The 21,719-nt window shown below is 44.0% G+C and overlaps 1 protein-coding gene across 3 annotated transcripts in view; it reads right to left on the minus strand.

The window, feature by feature from the left end:
* Positions 1-4,573: 4,573 nt before the first annotated feature.
* Positions 4,574-21,719, minus strand: part of C6 (complement C6) — a 48,197-nt gene continuing 31,051 nt past the window's right edge. For all 3 annotated transcript variants that reach the window (XM_081132868.1, XM_081132869.1, XM_081132870.1), the window contains 10 exons: positions 21,061-21,183; positions 17,543-17,709; positions 15,848-16,073; positions 14,819-14,990; positions 14,470-14,581; positions 12,965-13,097; positions 11,923-12,111; positions 8,144-8,231; positions 5,546-5,787; positions 4,574-5,250 (listed from right to left, as the gene is read on the minus strand). In XM_081132868.1, coding sequence (XP_080988994.1) covers positions 5,069-5,250; positions 5,546-5,787; positions 8,144-8,231; positions 11,923-12,111; positions 12,965-13,097; positions 14,470-14,581; positions 14,819-14,990; positions 15,848-16,073; positions 17,543-17,709; positions 21,061-21,183 — 1,634 coding nt within the window. In that variant the 3' untranslated portion in view covers positions 4,574-5,068. The remainder of the gene's footprint in view (positions 5,251-5,545; positions 5,788-8,143; positions 8,232-11,922; positions 12,112-12,964; positions 13,098-14,469; positions 14,582-14,818; positions 14,991-15,847; positions 16,074-17,542; positions 17,710-21,060; positions 21,184-21,719) is intronic.

Raw genomic sequence — 21,719 nt, forward strand, 5'->3', positions numbered from 1 at the left:
AAGGGGAAGCTGAGGCTCAGAGGCGCTTCTCTAAGGTCAAACAGCTACTCAGCGTCTCCAGCGGCTACGAATCTTTGAAAATTCAGGCTTGATTTTTGTTAATAATCCAGTTCTTTAAGTTTCCAAAAGATGTTACCTGTGCCTGTTTCACTCTAGACAATGAAGGATAATGTAAGTAAGAAAATTAAAATAACTCCAAATTCCAGAGATTTGTTGTCCCAGCAATCATGAAATTTTTAAATACATTATATACACACAATTCACATAGCTATAGTCATAGATAGTATTCTAGCCTGGTTTTTCACTTTTTATTATGTCCTTTAAAATCTTTTTAAAAAGATGCTTGTCAGTGGTCTTGTACTATTCCAATAGGGAGGGGCCATAATTTATTATTGGACATTTAGGCCCTGTCGTTTTTGCTGTTATAAATAATGTTGTCATGAACATCTTTCTATATAAATCTTTGTGGGCATGACTTTCAAGGTTCTATCTGTCCCTTGGAGTCCCTTGGTTGGTGACACACACCTCACCTCGACTAACTGACATTTGACACGTGGAACTGAAGCTGTACAGCTGGAACTTGTCAAGAAGACAAATAGGGTAGCAGTGGCCTGTCTCAGTCCCACAAAATAAAATAGGTACAACTATCATTTTGCAGGCCATTTGTTTGGTGAGAAGCTTGATGCCTCATTGATTCCACACACGATGCATTCCAAAAGAAAGAAGGTGACCTTAGAGAAAGCCAGCCATTTAGGAACCCAGTTACTCAAGCTGCAGGGACTTGGTGTCCCACACCAACCGGACACATCATGGCCTCTCAGCCTCGTGTCACTCAGAACTGGAATTTAGGAAGGGGTGTGGATTAAGCTTAGCTCTTGGGTGCTCTTCCGCCAGTAACAGAACAGACATGCTCTTTCAAACTAAGGAATCTTGGTCGTGCGAGTTGCAGGCTTTTGTGGAGAGAGAAAAAACAGTGAAATAGTCTAAAATTTAGTGATATTTTCTGAAGACTGCTGCAAAGAGGAACTCATTAGTGAAGCATCAATGTCAGCTCACCAGAGGACCAGAGTTTAAAATCATAGTCTTAGAGCTCTGCTTCCAGAAGTCTGAGATGTATAGCATGACAATTTATTAAGTTCTTTAAACTGGGTCTCATTTATTTTGTCAGTATCTTGCAGAATCAACCAAAATGGTTGATTCATGTCCTTTACAGAAAGGACCTGAATCAGTTTCCTGTTACTTAAGATACAGGAGTGACAGCTTCTCATTCATCTCTAGCAGCTGAGAAGGTAAAGCTTTTACTTTTGATCTAGAATTTATTTAATCTTCTAGGGCAGCAGTTGAGATTCTAGGTGCAAATTCCTAGTATTTAATATGCTTCAGTTTTGCTCTCTGCTTCATGATGATGGTTTTATCACTGGCTTTTAACTCTTACTGCACTCAATTGCTATATTAATATTAATAGCAGAGTGTGATAAATTTAACTGGTAAGCGGGATGCAAAGTGACCTTTAATGAATTAATGCACTCAGAAAACCCCCCTGACACAAAGGTAGCTAAAGTGGTAAAAAGGGAAGACTGCTAGGAGCGAAAGAATAAAATACTTTGAAGCAATGCAACTAATTTTAATCAAACAATGTGAACGTAACAGCTAGTATAAGCCTTTGATTATATTATGAAGTACAAACAGAAAACATTTTCTTTTTTTCAACCATAGTGCTAAGGATTGAATTGTGTCTGCAAAACAGGATATGTTAAAGCCCAAACCCCTGGTACCTGTGAATGGGACCCTATTTAGAAATAGGGTCTTTGCTGATGTCATCTAAATAAGATGAGTCAGCCCGGCCAGTGTGGCTCAAGGGTTGAGCATTGACCTATGATCCAGGAGATCGTGGTTTGATTCTGGGTCAGGGCACATGCCCAGGTTTCAGGGTCCATCTCCAGCAGGGGGTGTGCAGGAGGCAGCTGATCAATGACTCTCTCATCATTGATGTTTCTATCTCTCTTTCCCTCTCCCTTCCTCTGTCTGAAATCAATAAAGATATATTTTAAAAAAACCAACAAAACAAAACAAAAACAAAAAAGTATTTTAAACAAGATGAGGTCATTAGAGTGGGCCTAATCCAACATGACTGCTGTGCTCTTAAGACACGCACAGAAGAAAGACAATGAAGACGCCATGTGGTGATGGGGCAGAGGCTGGAGTAAAGGATGCACCTACAAGCCACGGGGTGCCAAGGGTTTCTGACAAACACCAAACGCCAGGAGCGGCAAGGAAGAGTTCTGTCCTACAGGTGTCAGGGAACATGGTCCTGCTGAGACATTGACTTCAGACTTCTGGCCTCCAGAACCATGAGACAATAAATTTCCATTGTTTGAAGGCACCTAGTTTGTGGTATGTTGTTATGGCAGCCCTAGCAAATGGATACAGCTTTTACTAAGTTCTGCCCAATTCCATTTTTCTCTTGCCTCAAATAAATCTGGGACAGATCATATAAATTCCCGGTCAGTTTCTGTTTTTAGAGGTTGGTTCAGTTTAAGGCTCCACACTCATATCCAGTTCACATCTCATCACCTTCCCTGCCTCCAGCATCAACTAGGCTTGTGGGCCAGAGGACTGGGTTAGGGGAGGGAGGAGGGTTGCTCTGGCATGTTTCCAAGCACCCCAGCATCATGGAAGTGATGAGGAGGGCATGTCTCATTGCAGGACACTGCCCTCCCCTGTGTCTGCTGGGTCTGGCTTTCCTGTGTTGGAAGCAAGGAAGTGGACTGGGTGAGATGCCAGGAGTGGCGGGTATAACAGTCAGTGATGGGGCGTCACCTCTGGGCTTGTTCTTACTACATCTGGTTCCATGTTACTGATGGTCTCTATGTTTCCTTGGCGTGATGTTTTGCTTTTCTCCTATTTTCTCTGTCTCCAGAACTTCCTGAGAGAGGTAGCTGTGTCTCCTTCTGGTATTTTCTACAGGTTCACATCCAAAATTCAGGATGGCCTCAGAGCACCTGCCTTTCCTCTTCTCTGTGCTCTTTCCTGCAGAACCAGGAAAGTTAATCCTTCCCTGTGCCTTGGGACTCAGATGGAGAAAGGGCAGCCCCTATATTTTCCTTCTTACTATGACAAGGGTGCTGGCTGCTCTTGACAGCATCCTGCTGTCAGGATCCCCTGAGCAGGAAGTCTTGTGCGCATGTCAGGGAGGACTCCCCAGTGCGGACCCACAGCTCCCAGGACCTCCTCCAGCACCCTGCTCTCAGTGGGCACAGCCCGGTGTATCCTTGCTGTAGGTCCCTCCTACCCTACAAACGACTCTCTCGGGTCTTTGGTTGCCTGGCTTCAGTGGATATTCTCAGGAAGGGGAGGAAAAGGGCCCAGAGGAGGGCTAGGAGCTCCCTAGGGGCACTGCATTCATGTGGCCCCAGGTCTTCATGCCCCCACCCCCATCCTGCTATGCAACCAGGAAAAGTGTGGGTGCAGTGAGTTGGATGGGGCAGAACCAACTCAGTCCTGAGCAAAGTTTCTTGATGCAACTGTTGGTGGCCCCCTAAGGATGTGGGAGAATTCAATGCCTCTTCGCCCTCCACTCGGGGTCCTAGGAGTGCTGAAGACCTGCACCTCTGTTGCAGTGAGAGGGGAGTGGGGAAGCCCGGCTGGGACAAAGACCGGTTACCGACTCCTGGGGAAAAAAATTCCCACTCAGCTGCATTACATCAGGAAATAGGTTTTCTGCTTCTAGGTTTTTCCCTTTCTCATTGTCTTTTGATATTGCAAGATGTTTTAGATTTTGTCAATGTCCTATGATTAATGAGACAGAGGAGGAGCTGCATTTAACATGTAAGGTCGAGTGAAGGTGCTGCCAAGTCCCTTCCACTAGGTGGGGATCCCCATGAGTTTCAGAGGAAGGGAACCTGCTTCCTTCTGCTCTCCTACCTGGAGGCTGGCTAAGGTTTTGAGATCCATTACTAAATCAGAATTAGCTGTCTGATGACCCCATTTCTAAACTAAATGTTCTCAAAATGTGACCCCTGATCTCGTCAGCAGTACTACCTGGAAAGTTCTTAGAAATACAAATTCTCAGGCCCCACCCCAGACCTGCAGATCCAGAAACTGGGGGTGGTTGCAGGCACCTCTATTAACGAGGTGTTGCAGATGCACACTAATATTTGTGGACTACTCTTCCAAAGACATTTCCCTTCCCCGATTCAATGTGGCGCCCTAGCCGCGCTAAGAAATGGGTGTCTACTAAGTATGGCCTCATACGAAAGATATGATTTTCTTTAAAAATTATTCCTTCAAAATTCTTGATGATTTTCCATCCAGTGCATGCTCTGGCTTAAAAAACTTTGTGCTACACTTCAGCTGAGGCAAAGAGAATCTCTTTTCTTCTTCCTAAGGGACTGGAACTCCAAAAATTTATTAACTACTCTAAACAGACAATTTCTACTCGAGCCCAATCATCCTTACTGGGCTACTTATGACTGTGGAATATTTCCTTGCATACGGTGAGGCTTAAGGATAAGACTCACTCTTCCCTGCGTTACTCTCTCCATAGCAATTATCACCATCGAGCGTACTGTGTAATTCATGTACTTATTTTATTTTCTGTCTGTCTTCCTCCCCATGGATGTGAGTTTCACGAAGGAGAGAGATCTTGCTTTTTTATCCCCTGCTGACTAGCCAACACCTTAACCAGTACTTGGCACCTGGTAGACACTCAGAACTATTTTTTGAATGAATGCATGAAGGTTGGGTTCCAAGAATGTGTTTTACAAGTTGTTGAAGATTTCTATTTTTATTGACTCATTGAAGAAAATTTTGGGTTTTGTTCTTATTTCTACTTGTGAGGATGCTTAATACCACAGGATTCATAAAGTTCTTTGGAGTTCCATCATTTTAATGCAACATGAACAAAAGAGTTTACTAGATTGATATGGAAGGTATTATCTAGGAATATGCTACAGGGTGTCATGGGCTGGACCTGGAGGGGAAGCTAAGATAGGATAGGCTGTTGGTACAAGAATGCCCTTTTGCAGGGATTATTTTTGGACAGTAAACCTGTCCATCAGTAACTGTGTTAGACCAAACACCTTCCAGGATGCAGTATTTCCACTTTTCTGTTGGCACATCTTACAGTTCCTACTTCACAGACGTTCACTGTCTTACTGAGCTTCGACGACACCATCCTGACGCAGTAGAGTTGGTTTCCGCCCTTGATGCACTGGCTGGGCAACCTGCAGACACACCTGGAAGTGGAGGCTGCAATGAGAGAGAGAGAGACAACGGGACTCACCACAGTACTCAGGGTTGGATTTTACCGAACTTGTCCCCAGAGTGGTGAGCTCCTTGGTGGCAGTAAATGAGAAAGCTGAAACAAAGTCAATGACCCAAACTACCCAATGACTTCACAAATATTTTTACAACAAAATAGAATTATTTCTCATTAAGGGAGGGTTAATTTTAAGAGCGAGTGTATGAATGCAAAATAAGCTATACTAGCTGAGATGAATTTTAGGCGAGAGCATTTCTGATATGTGGTCACCCCTGGACTTACCTGAACATTTTTCCCAGTCATAGCAGGTGTCATAGCCACAGGGTTCTTTCTTGCTACTGTTGAATGAAAGCTTTGTCCTTTCAAGACCCCATTCTAATTGTAGACCATCTTGGCAGGAACCAATATGTAGAAAATGGAATTGCTGATTATTTAAACATTTCTTGGCCAAAAATGTACAAGCTGGTGAAGTAAAGTAACTGTCGGAGTCTGAGTCAAACACACAGAGATCTTCTGAATAATGGCTGCCCAAGAGAGGAAAGCAAGCATTTATATGTGAAGACCAGAAAATGAGAAATGGCATCTAGCCAATTTAATGTTAATTTACTACCCAGTTATATTTCCCCTGTTCTTCCCACACTCTCCAATTTCTCTTCTTTCCACCCCCTTGCATGATCTGGGATTCATCTTTCAAAAATTTCACCTTAGTTCTTGGTATTACTCTCAATTGCCTTTGAATTAAAATCTGAATTCTTAAATTCTGTTAATGAAGATCTTCCCAATTTCGACTCCAGTCAACTTGCCTTTCTAGAATTATTTTCCCTTCCCCCTTAATCCATCTTTATCACCTGGCAATTGTATTGATGATTTTCTAAGTGGGTAAGATTATTCTCCCTTTGCTGCCATCCCATGCCCTGCTCAGTTAGCACTGTGCTGTCTCTCATCTCTGCCTATCAGTGCCCAGCTCAATTCCTGCCCACACTTTGAAACTAACCCCAGTCGACCTAGCCCATGGTAGTCCATCTGTACTGCTTCTGAACTCAGTAACACTCATTAATTGCAACACTAGAATTGTATATCATTATATATAGCTTTGCAAATGTGTTTGTATTATGATTAAGAACATGCACTTTTAAGTTCTTTGTTAACTTGCTTAATCTCTCTAAATAGGGATGGATTCTGCTACCAAGAGGTAATTTGTGGTCGTTGTCTTTGTCTTACAGAGAGGACAAGAAATCCTTGGTTACTCCAAATCTGAGTCTCTTCCCTGATGTCAATTTTAGAGTTAACAATTGGTGCACCAGCATGTAAGGCTGTTCCCAGAAACTAGAGCCCATAACTAAGAAGAAAAGGCCACTCGCTAAGTTCAGGGAACTTAGGCTGTGAGGCCAGTCACTCCCACAGACACTTTCAATGCCATAGGAAAGAAAACTAGGATACAGAAAGAGGCTAGAGAGGTAGGGAAGAACTGAACTTCAGACAGTTCCACAGGGCAGTCTGTATGCTCATGGTTTGGTATTGCAAAGATAAAGAAAGAAGTTTCCCCTGGGTTAAGTGGGCAGTATGAATGTTTTAAGTACTACCCAGCAGGCAAGGTGCTGGGTGAGGGAATTTCAGTAGCGAGAAGCTGTGTGATGGACCACTTGTGGTGGACACTGAGGAGGGTCGATAGAGTCACCTTTGGGCTGAATTATGTCAGTGAATTATAAAGAAAAAGATGCCGTAGTGTTTAAGTGAATGAATAAATGAATGAATAAATGAATGAATGAATGATGAGTCCCTATAAGCATTTGTGCACCCGCGGCACAGAAGAGCATGAGAGCTATTCAGTGTTTAAAGTGTAACAACTGGGCACAGTCTGTTGGCTTCTTACCCCAATATTCATTCTTTCTGCTCCCCAGTAATCTAATTTTATTCTAAAATGCCTGCACATCCAGCCAAAGAACTGTGTTCACAGCCTCCCTTGCAGAGACATGTGGCCACAGGAATAAGGGAAGATTAAGAAGATGAGAGCAAACGACGGCTCTTTCAGGAACTCTCTCTAGAAAGAGAGAATGTGTCTATGTCTGGCTTTCCTTTCATCCTGTTCCAGCAGAGCAATCTTGGCCCATGAGATAGCTTTAGGACAGCAGACCAGAGGGCAGAAGGAGCCTCAGTGCTATTTGAAAGAAGCGAGTCACCACACTGGCCCTAGACTGCCTGCCTCTAGATTTATTGTGTGAGATAGAGAAACAAAATTTTATCTGAAACTAATGCTATTTTGGATTAATTTCAGAGGAAAGTAGACCTACAATAATAAGAGCCCTCGACACTCCTGGGTTTGTTCACGTAAAGAAAAGGCAGTTAAAACAACACAGAGGAGATAGCTGACTATACACGGTAGCCTCATGAAGATACCTGATTTTTGTTCTTCATGCTCTCTGCCTCTATATGAAAAAATAGACTGATAAAGGTGTGTGTGTTTGTAAGTGTGTTTGTATGTGTTTGTAAGTGTGTGTGTGTGTGTGTGTGTATGAACTCCATCCTCACACTGCTTTCTCTACTCCAAGCTTTTGGAGTCATGACTTTGCCCTACACTTTGGGAAAAGAGAAAGCATTGAGGTAATTGAGTCTGAAGTTTTAAAATAAACAGGAATAAGTCTTTATAATCAAAATGAGACTGTTTTAATAAACAAACGCCATGAAAACTTAGGGAACTGGGCTGAGAGAAAGCTTGTAACCAGCAGGGAAGGGGGAATTCAACTGAGCACAGAGGGGATCTCTGATTTGAAAAATTAATATGTTCATGCTTGTGCTTTAAGAAGCTCAGCCCCTCCATCAAGCTGCCTACACTGGGCTGGCCTCCCAATGTCCAAACACAGTCCACAGAGCACCTCATACCTACAGTCTTCTGGAGACATACATATGCATTCAGATCCTGATTCCTTTTGTCCTAGTGGACAACGGCCCTTTAATTTGCCCAGAATATCTGAAAGAGAAGAAAAAGGAGTGAAGAACGGTGCACGGTATAGATTCCAAGTGAAAACCTGAATTTAGGAGTGAAGGCAAGGGTGGAAGGGCCTCATTTATCTCTTGCAGTGAAAGCATTCGTTTTGGCTTTTCCAAATAAGCTGTCATGAAATACTCCATCTGAAAGGTCATTTCTAGCTCTGGTGAGCTGTCATTCTCCAACCTAAAGTGGCTATTAGGTTCAGATAACTAAAGAATATGGAATTGGTGAAATTTCTGTTCATATCTTTTCAAATACTTTTTGAGTGACTATGGCATTCCCAGCACCCCGTTAGGTTTTGGGGGTAGTGCATTGAGCAAAATCTGACCCCAATCCTAGGCTCACAGAGATCATAGTCTTATGGAGGCAGACAGACAGACATTAATAAAAAACACACTATTACAAATAGAATTGCTGTCCTTCTTAGTGCTATTAAAGAGAAAGCATATAATCAAGAAAATTGAAGTAGCTAGCAATGGCAAAATGAGAAGAGAAGAGGGGAAGCATTCAAAGCAAAGGAAATATCCACATGAAAGTGCTAAAAAGAGAGGCAGCGTGTGACTTTCCTGGAACTGAAGACCAGGGCACTTGAAGTGCATAAGACAAGAGCATGGAACAAGGGATGACCTTGTACAGGGTCTTACAGGGCTTTAGAAGGACTTTTGTCCTTACTTGAAAACCAGTGAAAAGTCTTTGATGGGTTTTAAGCAGCAGGTGGTGTGACAAAATCAGGTCTGGATTTTGAAAAAGAAATTAATTCTGGCTTCTGAGTGGAGAGTGGAGAGGCATGGTGGTCAAGAGAGCTATGGGTAGACAATCTATAAGGCTATTGCAGCAGTTCAGGTAAAAGGAGATGGCAATTTTGATCAAAGTCCCCAAGGTGGAAATGGAGAGAAGCGAATACACTTGAGACATAGTCAGTAGATAAAAGAGATGATGTCACATTTTGTGGGTTAGATATGAGAGCTGTGAAGCATGATTCTGAGGTTTCTGATTTGAATAAGAGAATAGACATTGGTGCCTTAACTGAAATAGAAAATATTAGATGCTAGTTTTAGGGAGGGGAGAGCAGTCACTCAAGAGTTCTTCTCTGTATATATTAAAGTATCTTTAACACATCTAAACAAAATAGATATACAGAAATTTGAATATTCAGGTCTAAACCACAGGGGAGAAGTCTGTGCTAAGGATTTAAATTTGTTATTAGTATATGTGGGATAATCAAAGCTATGGGTATGGGTGAGATTCCCAGTAGGAGAGTGTAGCATAGGTGAGGAGACAGATCAGAGCCTTGAGGAGCCCCAACATTAGATGCTGAAGTTCCTCAAGGTTCCTGCCAAAAATACAAGGCAATAGTCAGAGAGGGAGAATCTAAAGAAGGCGGTGTCCTATCTTGGAAACCATGGAAGGAACATGTATGCAGACAGTCAACATCGCTGAATGTTGCTGAGAGGTCAAGGGAGATGAAGACCAAAATATTGTCCATTATGAAGACCGAAGTTCTGTCCATTCCCTTTAGCAATCCAGATAACAGTGATGACAATCCTGCAAGTGGATGTTGGAGAGTAATGGCTTGAAAGTCTGTTTGTCTTACAAGAAGAGTCAATGAAGAAATGCAACACCTAAATGCAGCTATTTTATACCTGTATGATATTCAAGGCACTAGGATATTATGATGGGGGGGTAGAAAGAAAGAATAAACACAGAAATGGTCCATCTCTCCATGAATCTAAAGAGTAGTGGGAAAACAGACATTGATCATAACCACAGTAATGGGTTTTCACTTTTTTTTTTTTTTTATAAGATTTTTTTTTTTTTTTTAAATATATCTTTATTGATTTCAGAGAGAGGAAAGGAGAGGGAGAGAGAGAAACATCAATGATGAGAGTCATTGATCGGCTGCCTCCTGCATGCCCCCGACTGGGGATCAAGCCCGCAACCCGGGCATGTGCCCTGACCGGGAATTGAACCCTGATAGCCTGGATCCTAGGCTGATGCTCAACCTCTGAGCCACGCCCGGCCGGGCTTTTTTTTAATTTTTATTTTATTTTTTATTTTTATTGATTTCAGAGAGAGGAAAGGAGAGGGAGAGAGAGAGATAGAAACATCAATGATGAGAGAGTCATTGATCAAGCCCGCAACCGGGCACGTGCCCTGACCAGAAATCAAACCCCGATCGCCTGGATCCTAGGTTGACGCTCAACCGCTGAGCCAGGCCCGGCCTGGCAGTAATGGGTTTTCACTTAAAGGGCGAGATAGATGTTTTGAAGGAAGGGAATGTGGTTCCGGGAGATCACATTAAAAAAGACCCCAATGAGAAATGGAAGGAAAGAGCCTTAAGGAAATGACACTTGAGCTAAGATAAGCAATTGAACAGTATACATGTGAGAGAGTAGAGCACTTTGGTATATTCTAAGGAAGGGAGAATCTTGGCCATCTTGGCTTATATTAAGGCTCATCCAGAGAACCTTTAGAGTGGTAGAAATGGGCCTTAAAAACAAGACATTATTTGAACAAGCATGTTGATAAATTTAGGAGACATGAATTGGTAGAAGCCTGTTAACTGTCCTCCACCTAAGCAACTGACTCGCCACACTGTTCTTGGGTCCCTCTATTCCCAGATGCCCGTCTGACACTGAACTTCAAGATTTATGGTTTCTCTCTCTACAGCTTCACACTGTTGCTTCTGCTGGTCGAACTATAGGTTTACCAAGAGTCAGCTTGGTTTGTTCCAAATCTATTTATGCAGTTGTTATTGTAAATGTGTAAGTTGATTAAATATATCAACTGATGATTTAAGGAGAAAAAAGGGAGTGATTTTCATAAAAACTAAGTTGAAATTTTTGAACTATTAAAAGTAATTTGCAAATTTTTGTTTTGAGTTAATTGTGAGAGTACTGTGAAAGAGTCACAAAAATATATAAAAATTCTAAAGCATTTTCTTGTCAATTTGCTTTAAAAATGCCTTTTAAGTTCTCACCTCTCTTCAAAACAGTGGTTGTCAACTCTACACACATCTGCGTTAGGCAGAACAGATTAAACAAAGACTAAATACTGGGCCCTCCTTAGCTCAATGACCTCAGAATCAGCGAGTGGGACTTCGGTGGGGGTGTTTTTAAAAGAAGTGCCCCACCTGGAGTTAAGAACCATTGTTTCATAGTAGCATGGTATGGGGTGAATTATGTATTTGTTTAATATGAGGAAGAAGTCTTCAAACTCAACTTAAGAAGCTCATTAGAAATAAAAGTTAGGTCCTCCATGAGAAAATTGGTGAAGAAATGTGTATGTTTATGTTTCAAGTTAAAATGTTTAAATAATTAAAAAATAGTGTGCTGCTTTTTTATAACCCTCCACTTTAACCAAATTTTCAGTTAACCATCAATTCTGATTTTATTAGATACTGAGCTTGCACTCCCTCAAAATATTGAAGTATATTGAAAAAGAAAAAAGACCGCAGTCTCTCAAGCTTGAAGGTATCCACCCAACCAGAACCTTCTCGTTTCTGCCTGGCCTCCCTGTCTGCGCAAGATGACCACAACCTCGCCATCGACACAACCTGCTTTGTCCCCCCGGCACACACTCAAGAAACAGCAGCATGGGAGATGCTGTGCTACCAATTTTGGGAGCCTCCTCCCCTTAGCAGACCACAGAGTCCTGAGCTGCTACTCACCATTTTCGCAGGTGAGTGAATTTGAAATGGGCGGTGTCCAGGAATTCTCAGTGCACGTGTACCTCGATGGCCCAGAAACGACAAAGCCTTTGGGACAGGTGAGCTCAATGGATTTTCCAATTTCATACGATATCTGAAATGGTGAGAGCGTCAGCACTTCTTGTACAACTGGCTTGAGGCACTGTGCCCCTGCAGGCAGAAGGACATTGCAGATGCGTTAGTGGAGCGGGAATACCCACCAGGCATAGGCAGATTTTATACAACCCAAGAGACAATTTTAATGTGATTCATTCCATTCGCTCTGCTTGCTTTAATGCCGCCTTTTCATCAGAGAACCTGAGATTGAGGATCCTGGGCTTCCCCTGAGAGCCTCCCTTTAGCTCCATTATCTGAGGGTCCCTTTCTAAGGAACTGGCTGCAGATGCTTCCAACTTTCATTACGTTATTGGGACCTGCTTTTCCTCCTTCTACTTGTTTGCCCAAAAGCAAGTCACCACATTGTGAGTGATAAAGACAGGGCATTCCAACTGACGCTGGCCTCAGTTGTGCCCCACGGGGTCCCAGAATAGCTCTTTGGAGTCCCCATGTGAGCTTGTCTTACTTTCATTTTGACTTTACTGTAGCACAGATGTGCTGGAGCCTACAAGCTCCCCGTCGCCTCCCCAGGAAAGGAGGTGTGTTCCAGGGAGAACACTGCATTTCCCATGCAATCCCACTTTCCACACGGAAAGGGTGTGAGTGTCCTCCTGGGAATCATCAGTTCGCATCAGTGTGTACACATCAGGCAAGCAGATGCCTGTGGTTAGATACACTGCGCAGACTGCCCGGATTTTTTAAGCACATGTTTCGCCATCCAGTGTGTGTGAGGCCAATGTACAGGGGCAGAACTGAAATGGGAAGATACTTTGAAATCTAATTTTAGCAGATGAGTCCTGTTTTCTGCTTCACTAAACCTTTTCATCAGAGTTATTAAATGGTAGTAAACTGTACTGGTCTGCGGGCATGACTTGGCTTAATTTATTCTGGGCCCATTCGTTCTCACGTTGGCATTCCACGTCTAACTGCTTCCAGGTCCTGTCTGGCAAACAACTGAAGTACTGGTACCCGACCAGCCTGAATCCGGTATAGCATGTGATTTCAGCATCTTCCCCAACTGAGTACAGTTTCTTTTCATTCTGGAATTAAAACGGAAACCAGCAAACTATTAGTGCTATGAATAATATTCCTGAGCACCCCCGGGCCATCCTGGGTTCTGTCTATTCCTTCTCTCCTGTATCAACTCCATCACAGGGTCCCCTCAATTGTGACTTTTAAATATCTCTCCAAGTTCCCCCCTTTCCTTTGCCATCAGCACAGCCTTTGTTTACAGCATTTGTTATCTCTTACAAGGAAAACTTTCTAACTGGTCTCTTTTCTAATCCGTCTTCCATATTGTTGTTCTAAATTGATTAGGATTCTTTTTTGACTTACAAACTTGCTCCCCTGTATATGGGACGGTCTAATATGTCAAGAATAAAAAAACTATATGCTTATCCTTAGGTGGCTATAAAGTGGATATATAATGTATCCTATGTATGCAAACACATGCAGTTGCTATGATGACTAATTGACTATAAATCATTTAAAAGTGTTAATTCCTAGTAAGCCATTGGTTGTTATACATTTTCCCAACTATGGGTAATTAAAATTCAACTACAATTGTGTGTGTGTGTGTGTGTGTGTGTGTGAGAGAGAGAGAGAGAGAGAGAGAGAGAGAGAGAGAGAGAGAGAGAGAGAGGAGGTTACACTAAAACTTTCAACATAAAGTCAGTCTTACTTGGTTTGAAATATTAGCTTTAACCCACTTTACTTCCTCACCTCTTGTCAATTCTTCCCATAAAACCTGAGCTCTAGCAAAACAAACCACCTGCCATTCTTTGAATATAACATTTATTGTCTTTCATGTCTCTATGTCTTTACATGGCTACCTAGCTGTTTCCTCTCTATGCTCAACACTTTCCCTCTTCCCTTCTCTCAAGACTCAACTCAACTAGAAAGTCCTCTGAAAATGCCCTGCATTTCCCAAGCCCCAAGAGGAGCACCGACCTTTCAGTTCTGGGGGAAACATGCACAAAGCTCTATTTCATAGTGTTTATTGCTTTCATCAGCCCCACCCCGACACCTGAGTGGCATCTCCACTACCAGATCTCCATCTCACAAATCATAATTGAAGAGTCAGACCTTAGCTGCAGATTCTTACCAATCATCCAGACCTCCATTATGCTCAAGTTCCACTCTCCAGTCACATAAATGTACTGTAAGCACACGAATTAGTAGTGCCAAGTGACGCAAGGAACCTACAATCCTTTGGCCTAACAGCCAGGTATAAAGACACCTCCAGGGAATTCGGGGTGGAAGAGCGGCAAAGTGTTTCTAAATATCATGTTTTCACTTTTTAACTCAACAGATTATTAACCTAGGACCACAATAACTCTAAATTTTGAAAAAGCATACTTTCAAGTTCTGTTTTTTGACCTCCAATCCTAAAGGGGCAGTCAGGATGCTTACTCGGATAAATCCATTTTCCGGAGGAACTGGCTGAGGACACCCTGTGTCCGACTCCAGGTCAGGAAGGTCTACTTCTTTCACATATTCATCATCGTTGATGCATACTTGCCCACTAAAAGGGGAAATAAATATGTGCATGTGACATAATAAACATGTATACGCTCACGTGTTCACATGTGTATGGATATACACATGCATTATATATGTGTATATACAGCAGCTATAAAAAAGAGAGCGAAGGGTAACAGCAGACACGGTGCCCCACTCACATGCTGTACACAGTTCGAATTCTCCTTTATCTGGGAGTGGCAGCGGGGCAACCGGCCACCCCTCCCGTTCCCAGCCTTACTCGCTCGGCATGATTGAAATCGAGCAGTGCTCCTCCTGCCGGCTCTCCCCCGGGCAGGGCTTCCCTCCTTGCTGCCGGGCAGGGTTGCTGCACACTCGGGTTCTCGATCTCTTGTAGGTGACGTCGCACTGGCTCCAGGAAGACCAGCAGCCCCAGTTCCCGTCTACGGCATCTGAAAGGCAGGAAGACCACCCACCGGTCACGGTCACGGCGCACCGAGAGCACGTGGGCTCTGAAGCCAGGCCGCCTTGGTGTCCCTGCTTTTCCGCTGGGTGATCCTTTGTGGAATATCACAGGGTTATTGTGAGAATAAGGAGGAATTAGGGCCTGGCACCCCCCCGCCCTGATTTCCTTCTCCTGTCCCCACAGCCTGGGTGAAATGGCAGCAATTAGGAATCACCGTCGGCTGTCTGAAACGCACCACACACACGCGTGGGCATATGTACATGGAGAAGTGCGAACTCCTTCTGCCTAGGACATGTATCAGACTGTGTGTAAAGGCAGTGGGATATTTTCTTACTCTTGTGACACCCCCGTCTAAGCAGGATCACAGGAAACCAGGAACATGACTTAGTCCTGCATGAAAACTTCGGTTGTGGCTTATTTTATGCCCATTCCAAAGCCGTCTTCGTTCCACATCACAACATATTAAAAGGTTTATGACAATATTATCACATATCGCATTTCCTATTGCTGTATTTATTTCATATTACAGGCATTGTGCTATGTACCCTTTATATACATATACATTAATCTTCGGGTACATACTGACATTAGCCCCATGAAATGGATGAGCACATGGAGGCACAGAGAGGCTGGGTGACTTTGCCAAGGCCACAGATCTGGAGGTCACAACAGGCTCATCCCAGGGCTGCTTGAAGTCAGAGGCTAATTTTACAGGCTTTTATCTTCCTTGTGGGTTTGCACAGGGTGGGAGGTGCTCAAGGAAGTTGTCTGTGTTTTAATTGGCCACCCTGGCACACTTTCTGGAGGGGAAATGGCGCCTGCCTCACAAGAGGTCACACTCACTCGATTTGTAATCCGGGGCGCGCCTCTCACAGTTGTCGCCGTAGGTGCCGCTCTGGCACACACACAGACATTCGGTCCCCGAGAGTGTGGGGCGGCCGTTGTTGGGACACGGAGCACACCGGCAAGGGTCAAACGTGGCTGCGTATTCCTGGAAAGCCTTCCTGAGGTTGTTCCGTCTTGTCACTGCGCAGGAGATGTTCCTGACCAAGTCCGTGATGGGAGCGAGCTGAGAGGAGGTGGCAGAGAGGAGGTCCCGTCACAGTCACATCCCCTTGCAAATGCTGCCATCACCGCCCAATTATCATGGGCCGAGGGGCAAGGCACGGGGAATCCCACACGTCTAGGAGATTATTGTGGGTTATAGTATGTGTTTCCACTGAACCATTTAAAATGTTTGTTGGCGCGCATTTTAAAATATGCTCATGTTTTAGGCAAAACTGGTTCTACATGGCCTATGACTGATATGTGGGCAAAGTATTCCATGGCGACAAGGAGAGGACAGGGCCGTTTCCCTCCCTTCTGCGGGGGACGCAGCAGCCCGCAGCAAGACGCTCTTGCTTTCGCAGGTGGGATGTGTCTGGAGCTTATGCTCCCCGGACCTCCACTGCGGAGGATGCGGAGGAAGCCTCGGGCGGTGTCGTTCACTTGGACCTGTGTTGTGTTGTTTATTAAGCATCAAATGCATGCAGCTAAGTACTGAGGTAGGTGACCAGAGTTAGGCAGCTCAGAAACGCTCCGCTGAAACCTCACTAAGCCTGACCCAGGTGGAAAGATCCAGAGAGGGTGCAGAGAGGCTTTTTGCGTCCTCTGTTTTTCCAGGGGCAACACTGGCTCTTGATGGAACCAGAGGGGAAAATGTAGAGTGGGACACGAACTCACTGGTAGGACGAATGAAGACTTACAGTAACAAATAACGGGGCTAACACAAAACCAGGGCTCAGTTTGTTAACATTTTAAAACCCTGCGTATGACCCACAGGGGCCTAGGGGGGCGGCTGGGTCTCATTTCCCTACCACAACCTGGCGAGTGTGCTGTATGCTGCCTGCGGACTCTTCTACTTTCCTGATGATTCAACTCCCCTGTCTTCATTTAAGCGAAATGAGAAGAATAGCTTGTTAGCACGCATTTTAAAATATGCTCACGTTTTAGGCAAAACTGGTTCTAAATGGCCTATGACTGATATGCAGGCAATGTATTCCTCGAATAATAAAAAATCCCCTTTTTATGTAATTACAACAAATATAAGACCGGTAAATTTAATCAAAGTTTATAGAACCAGAGAGCCAAATAGATCTAAAATCCCATTTATCCCACGGAGCTGTAAATGAAGATTTAGGAGTGCTCATCAAAGAGTTTGCAAAAAATTCCAGAAATCAAATATATTGTATATGTCGGGAAGATGAACACTCCTGAAGGCAAGTTCGAGCAGTTTTATATACTAATCCCTTTCCTGAAACTCTGTGAGATGTGCGTGCTGGAGATGCTAAATACTATCCCAGAGAACCCTTGCTTGACTAGCAAAAGCAACAGATGCGTAATTTAACATTTAAACAAAGGCCCATTGTGCTTGCACTCTAAAGACAGGCATTTCCTTTATCGCCTCAGAGTAAAATGGAACAGGAGTTGTGTGACCATTCCTTTGGGCTGCTAGACAACTACTCCAGCTCTGTCACTCATAATGCTTCTCAGTCTTACCTTGAAGTCGATCACGACAGGATTATCCTTCACCGACTCTAACCACTGAGAAAAGACGCCCTCGCCGGGACCAGAGGTGCCCTTTTCCCACACCAAAGCCGCTGCTTCCTCGCTCCTCCCGCCTTGCACCAGGGAGATGGATTTCTCTGCTCCCTGCAACATCGAACCTGCAAGGTGTTTAAAGAAAATGGCCCGTTTAACTTTATTGCAGATTCCACCTGTAGAGAAAAGCCTGTTTGCACAGAAGTAGATGGTATCCTCCCGTAGCTCCATTAAGCTAAGCGAAAAGCAAGAGCACCCTGCCTCATCCCCGCGGGGAGTTCAATAATAGAAATGATAACAGTGCCAGCAGCTCCGTTAACTAAGCAGCTTGTACATGCCAGGCACTTGGCACACATTATCTTATGCAGTTCTCACAACAGTCCTGAGCAGTGGGTATTGTTGTAAATATGGACATTAAAGCTAGAAGTAATGTGGCCCCAAACCCGTGGTTATTAAGGAGGACTGGGAGGCTGGGATGCAAATGCAGCCCAATCCTGCCTACTCTGCTCCCTGCTCTCTGATGCCAAACCCCACGTTTGATGGGTATTAGTATATGTCTGGGCTCCCAGGGTAATACGGACCACCTGACTTCTGCTATCCAACCTGCTGACGGCCATGCTGGAGACTTCCAACTACAGAAAAAGTTGACAGAGTGCTTTTAAGGATAAACACAGGAGTAAAAGCACAACAAACCAAAGGAAAAAAGAAATTAAACCTCAAGTGAAGAGTTGGCACAATGTTTCTTTACAGGCAATAATATTTAATATACATAGCACTGATTTTTTTTTATATATATATTTTTAAATTTATTTCAGAGAGAGGAAGGGAGAGGAAGAGAGAGATAGAAACATCCATGAGAGAGAAACATCAATTGGCTGCCTCCTGCACGCCCCCTACTGGGGATCAAGCCCGCAACCCAGGCATGTGCCCTGACCTGGGAATCGAACCCTGACCTCCTGGTGCCTGGGGCAATGCTCAGCCAACCAAGCCACTCAGGCCAGGCCATAGCACAGATTTTTATACAAGTTTTCAAAACAATCTTTCTTAACTAATGGTGTCTTTAACTAGTAAGATTAGGAGCCAAGCAACAGAAAATTGTAGAAAGAAATAAAATGAAATGAAGAAGAGGCTAGTGACATGGGCGAGAGTTAATTAATATTTGGTGGATATTTCAGTGCTAGGAAGGATTAGCTGTGCCCCTGAGTAAAACAGTCTAGAATGACTAGAACAGCGGGAAAAGTACTCTCTCTATGAAAAACAGTCTGATATTTTTCAAAGCGAGGCATGTAAAATAATGCAGAGGGGCATAAAAAGAAAAATGATAGAGATTTTTGCATTTATTTTGCATATAAAAATAGGAAAGAAATTAGTATTTGCAGATATATCACATACCGATTGACAGTGACAAAATTTAATTATCTAAAAATAAAATTAATAAAGTTAATCATGTGCAGAAAATATTTAATGTAATTCATAATAAATGCAGAGAAAAAATTCAGATCTTAGCAATTATGACTGAAAATCTAATGGAAATGGAATGACAAATATAATTTAAGATGTGGGAATTAGGTCCCTGAAGTACGGCAATTATATTTTGTCTTTGCAGTATCTAATTTATTTCTAACGACAGTGGTGATATTTTTCAATGTTTGTTTGTCTTTGTACTTTAGCTCTGAAATCTCCCTTTTCAGTTAATTCTTACATTTAATCTTTTTGTCTCCAAGCTCTTAATTTATTGAATTTACATTCTTATTAAATTATTCTATCACATGAAAAGCAGGTATAGAATCTATATCCATTCTTTTACTAGATTATTTGTCTGTTTTCCCTGTTGTTCTCCCCTTCCCCCCTATTTTTTAATAATACAAATGCATAGTTTTCAAACCAGTTCTTTTCATTTTGCTCGGGCTTAACATGGGCACCTGCATGGAGACCATCTATATGCTCTGATATTTTCAATTATCTATTTATAATGATAGTAACTATCATTATATTTTTATTTGTTCCTTATATGCCTCCCCATGAGAAGATAAGCTTCACATTTTGGAAATGTCTATGACTTTCGCTTCCCTTTGTCCTGAGCAAAATGAGTAGCAATCCCTCAGGGGAAGTAAGGGGATAGGAGAATTGCACACGGAGAAAGGAGTTATTTATAGTGGCAAGGCCCAGGCGAAGCATGACTGAGTTAGGGGACTACGCAGCTCAGCTAGGCAGAGAGAAAGAGGCAGGAACTTATCTTCCAGGCTCTGTGAAAAATGGCATGTTTAAGGCATGAGTGCTTCAGGATAAGATTTGCCTCGGAGATGGTTCCTCTCAGAACATGTGTGGACAGGCTGGAAGGAGGCAAGACTAGGAGCCAGGGCGCAGTTAGGAGGCCTCTGTGGTGGTCAGGTTGGAAATGATGCATGGAGGGAGTGCCATGGAAGTAAAGAGATGGGGATGAGTAGGAGAAATATTAAGGAGGTAGAGTGATTACCTAGTGGATGCAGAGGCTAGAAAGAGGGAGAAGCAAAAGCTCACACTCATGTCAAGATGGCAGTGGAGGTGAGTGCTGTGCTCCCCCCTTCTACGACCATATCAAAATGACAACTAAACTACAGAACAGTGAACCCGGAGAACCTCCTGAAGACTAGCCAACAGAACTACTACTCCTCACCCAAAGATATATTTTACTGATTTTAGAGAGAGGGGAGGGGAGAGAGAGAGAGAGGAAGAGAGGGAGAGAAATGAGAAACATCGATGTGAGGGAAACACTGATCGGTTGCCTCCTGTGTACGCCCTGACTGGGGATCGAACTTGAACCCTAGGAATGTACCCTAATGGGAATCAAACCTGCAACCTCTTTGGGGTACAGGATGATGCCCTAACCAACTGAGCCACCTGGACGTGGCATATCCCTCTGTATTTTTTTAAAAAATATATCTTTATTGATTTCAGAGAGAGGGAGGGGGAGGGAGAGAGAGAAACATCAGTGGTGAGAGAGAGTCATTGATTGGCTGCCTCCTGCACGGAGATGGAGCCTGCAACCTGGGCATGTGCCCTGACTGGTTATCGAACCCAGGCCTCCTGGGTCCTAGGTTGATGCTCATCCACCGAGCACGTGGCCGTGGCATACACTCTGTATTTTTAATGGTTGGTTAGACACATCATTACTTTGCAAAGTCCTTGATAGGAAGGCCTCATTCACACCCATCTTTACATCGCAGTGCTTAATATTGGGATCAGCCCATGGCAAGAGTCAACCCGTGTCAATCAAACAGCTTAAGTGTAAGATAAAGAAAACCTTAACCATCGCCCCCTTTTCAGCAGTGCTGATGTTATTTTATCTGCGCTCTCTCCCGACCGCATGCAGGGCTACGAGGCAAGTAACTGAAATCGGTGAAAAGTTAAAAGGAGCGCAGTCCTGTGCACTATGGTCCTACGTTACTGCCAGCCCCAGGGCGCCCTGGGTAGGCTGCGGGGGACAGCACTGTCACCTTCATACTTCTCTGACATCTTGTTGGTGGTGCACCGGTGTTCCACAGTTTTTTTCTTAAAAAAAAGAATGCGTTTTGTTGTTTCAATCCGGATACAATTCTTCGATTCCTTCTCTGTTAAACCTAGGAAATAAGAGCACAAACACACAGGGCTGAGGATCGGAGGCGCGGCTCTGGGCACCTGCTGGCCTCTCCCTGTTGCTCTCCCCACCGCTGCCTCCAGACCCTCGTTCCCTTGCAGAAGTTCTGACTTGGGACCCAGGACCACCTCTTTCCAAAGTCGCTCCCCTAATCTGAACACAGACTGCGCTGGGTGTGTCCCTGGTGTCTCTGAGGCAGGGCGGTGCCACCTCATTCCCAGCCCCTTCAGCTGGGGTGTGGTCCTGGCCCCCCAACCCCGTGCTGCTTCCCAAGGGTGCCTCTCACAGGCCTAGACGGCTCATAAAACTCCGACGCCCTGGGGCCGAGGCCACCCCGTTCTAGTGCCCCGAGTCCCCATTTTCCTTGCCTTTCCCAAACTTCCAAGCGTCTTTTACTGAAGATTGTGTCACCTGAGTCCCTCTTTCCCACCGCAATGCTTGCCATGGTTCTCAGTGACTTCAGCATCTACCTGGATGTCAGGGGTCGCCTGGGGACAGTGCAGGGAAGCAGGCCTTTGT

This window comes from Miniopterus schreibersii, assembly GCF_964146895.1.
Source record: "Miniopterus schreibersii genome assembly, chromosome: 3".
Lineage (NCBI taxonomy): Eukaryota > Metazoa > Chordata > Mammalia > Chiroptera > Miniopteridae > Miniopterus > Miniopterus schreibersii.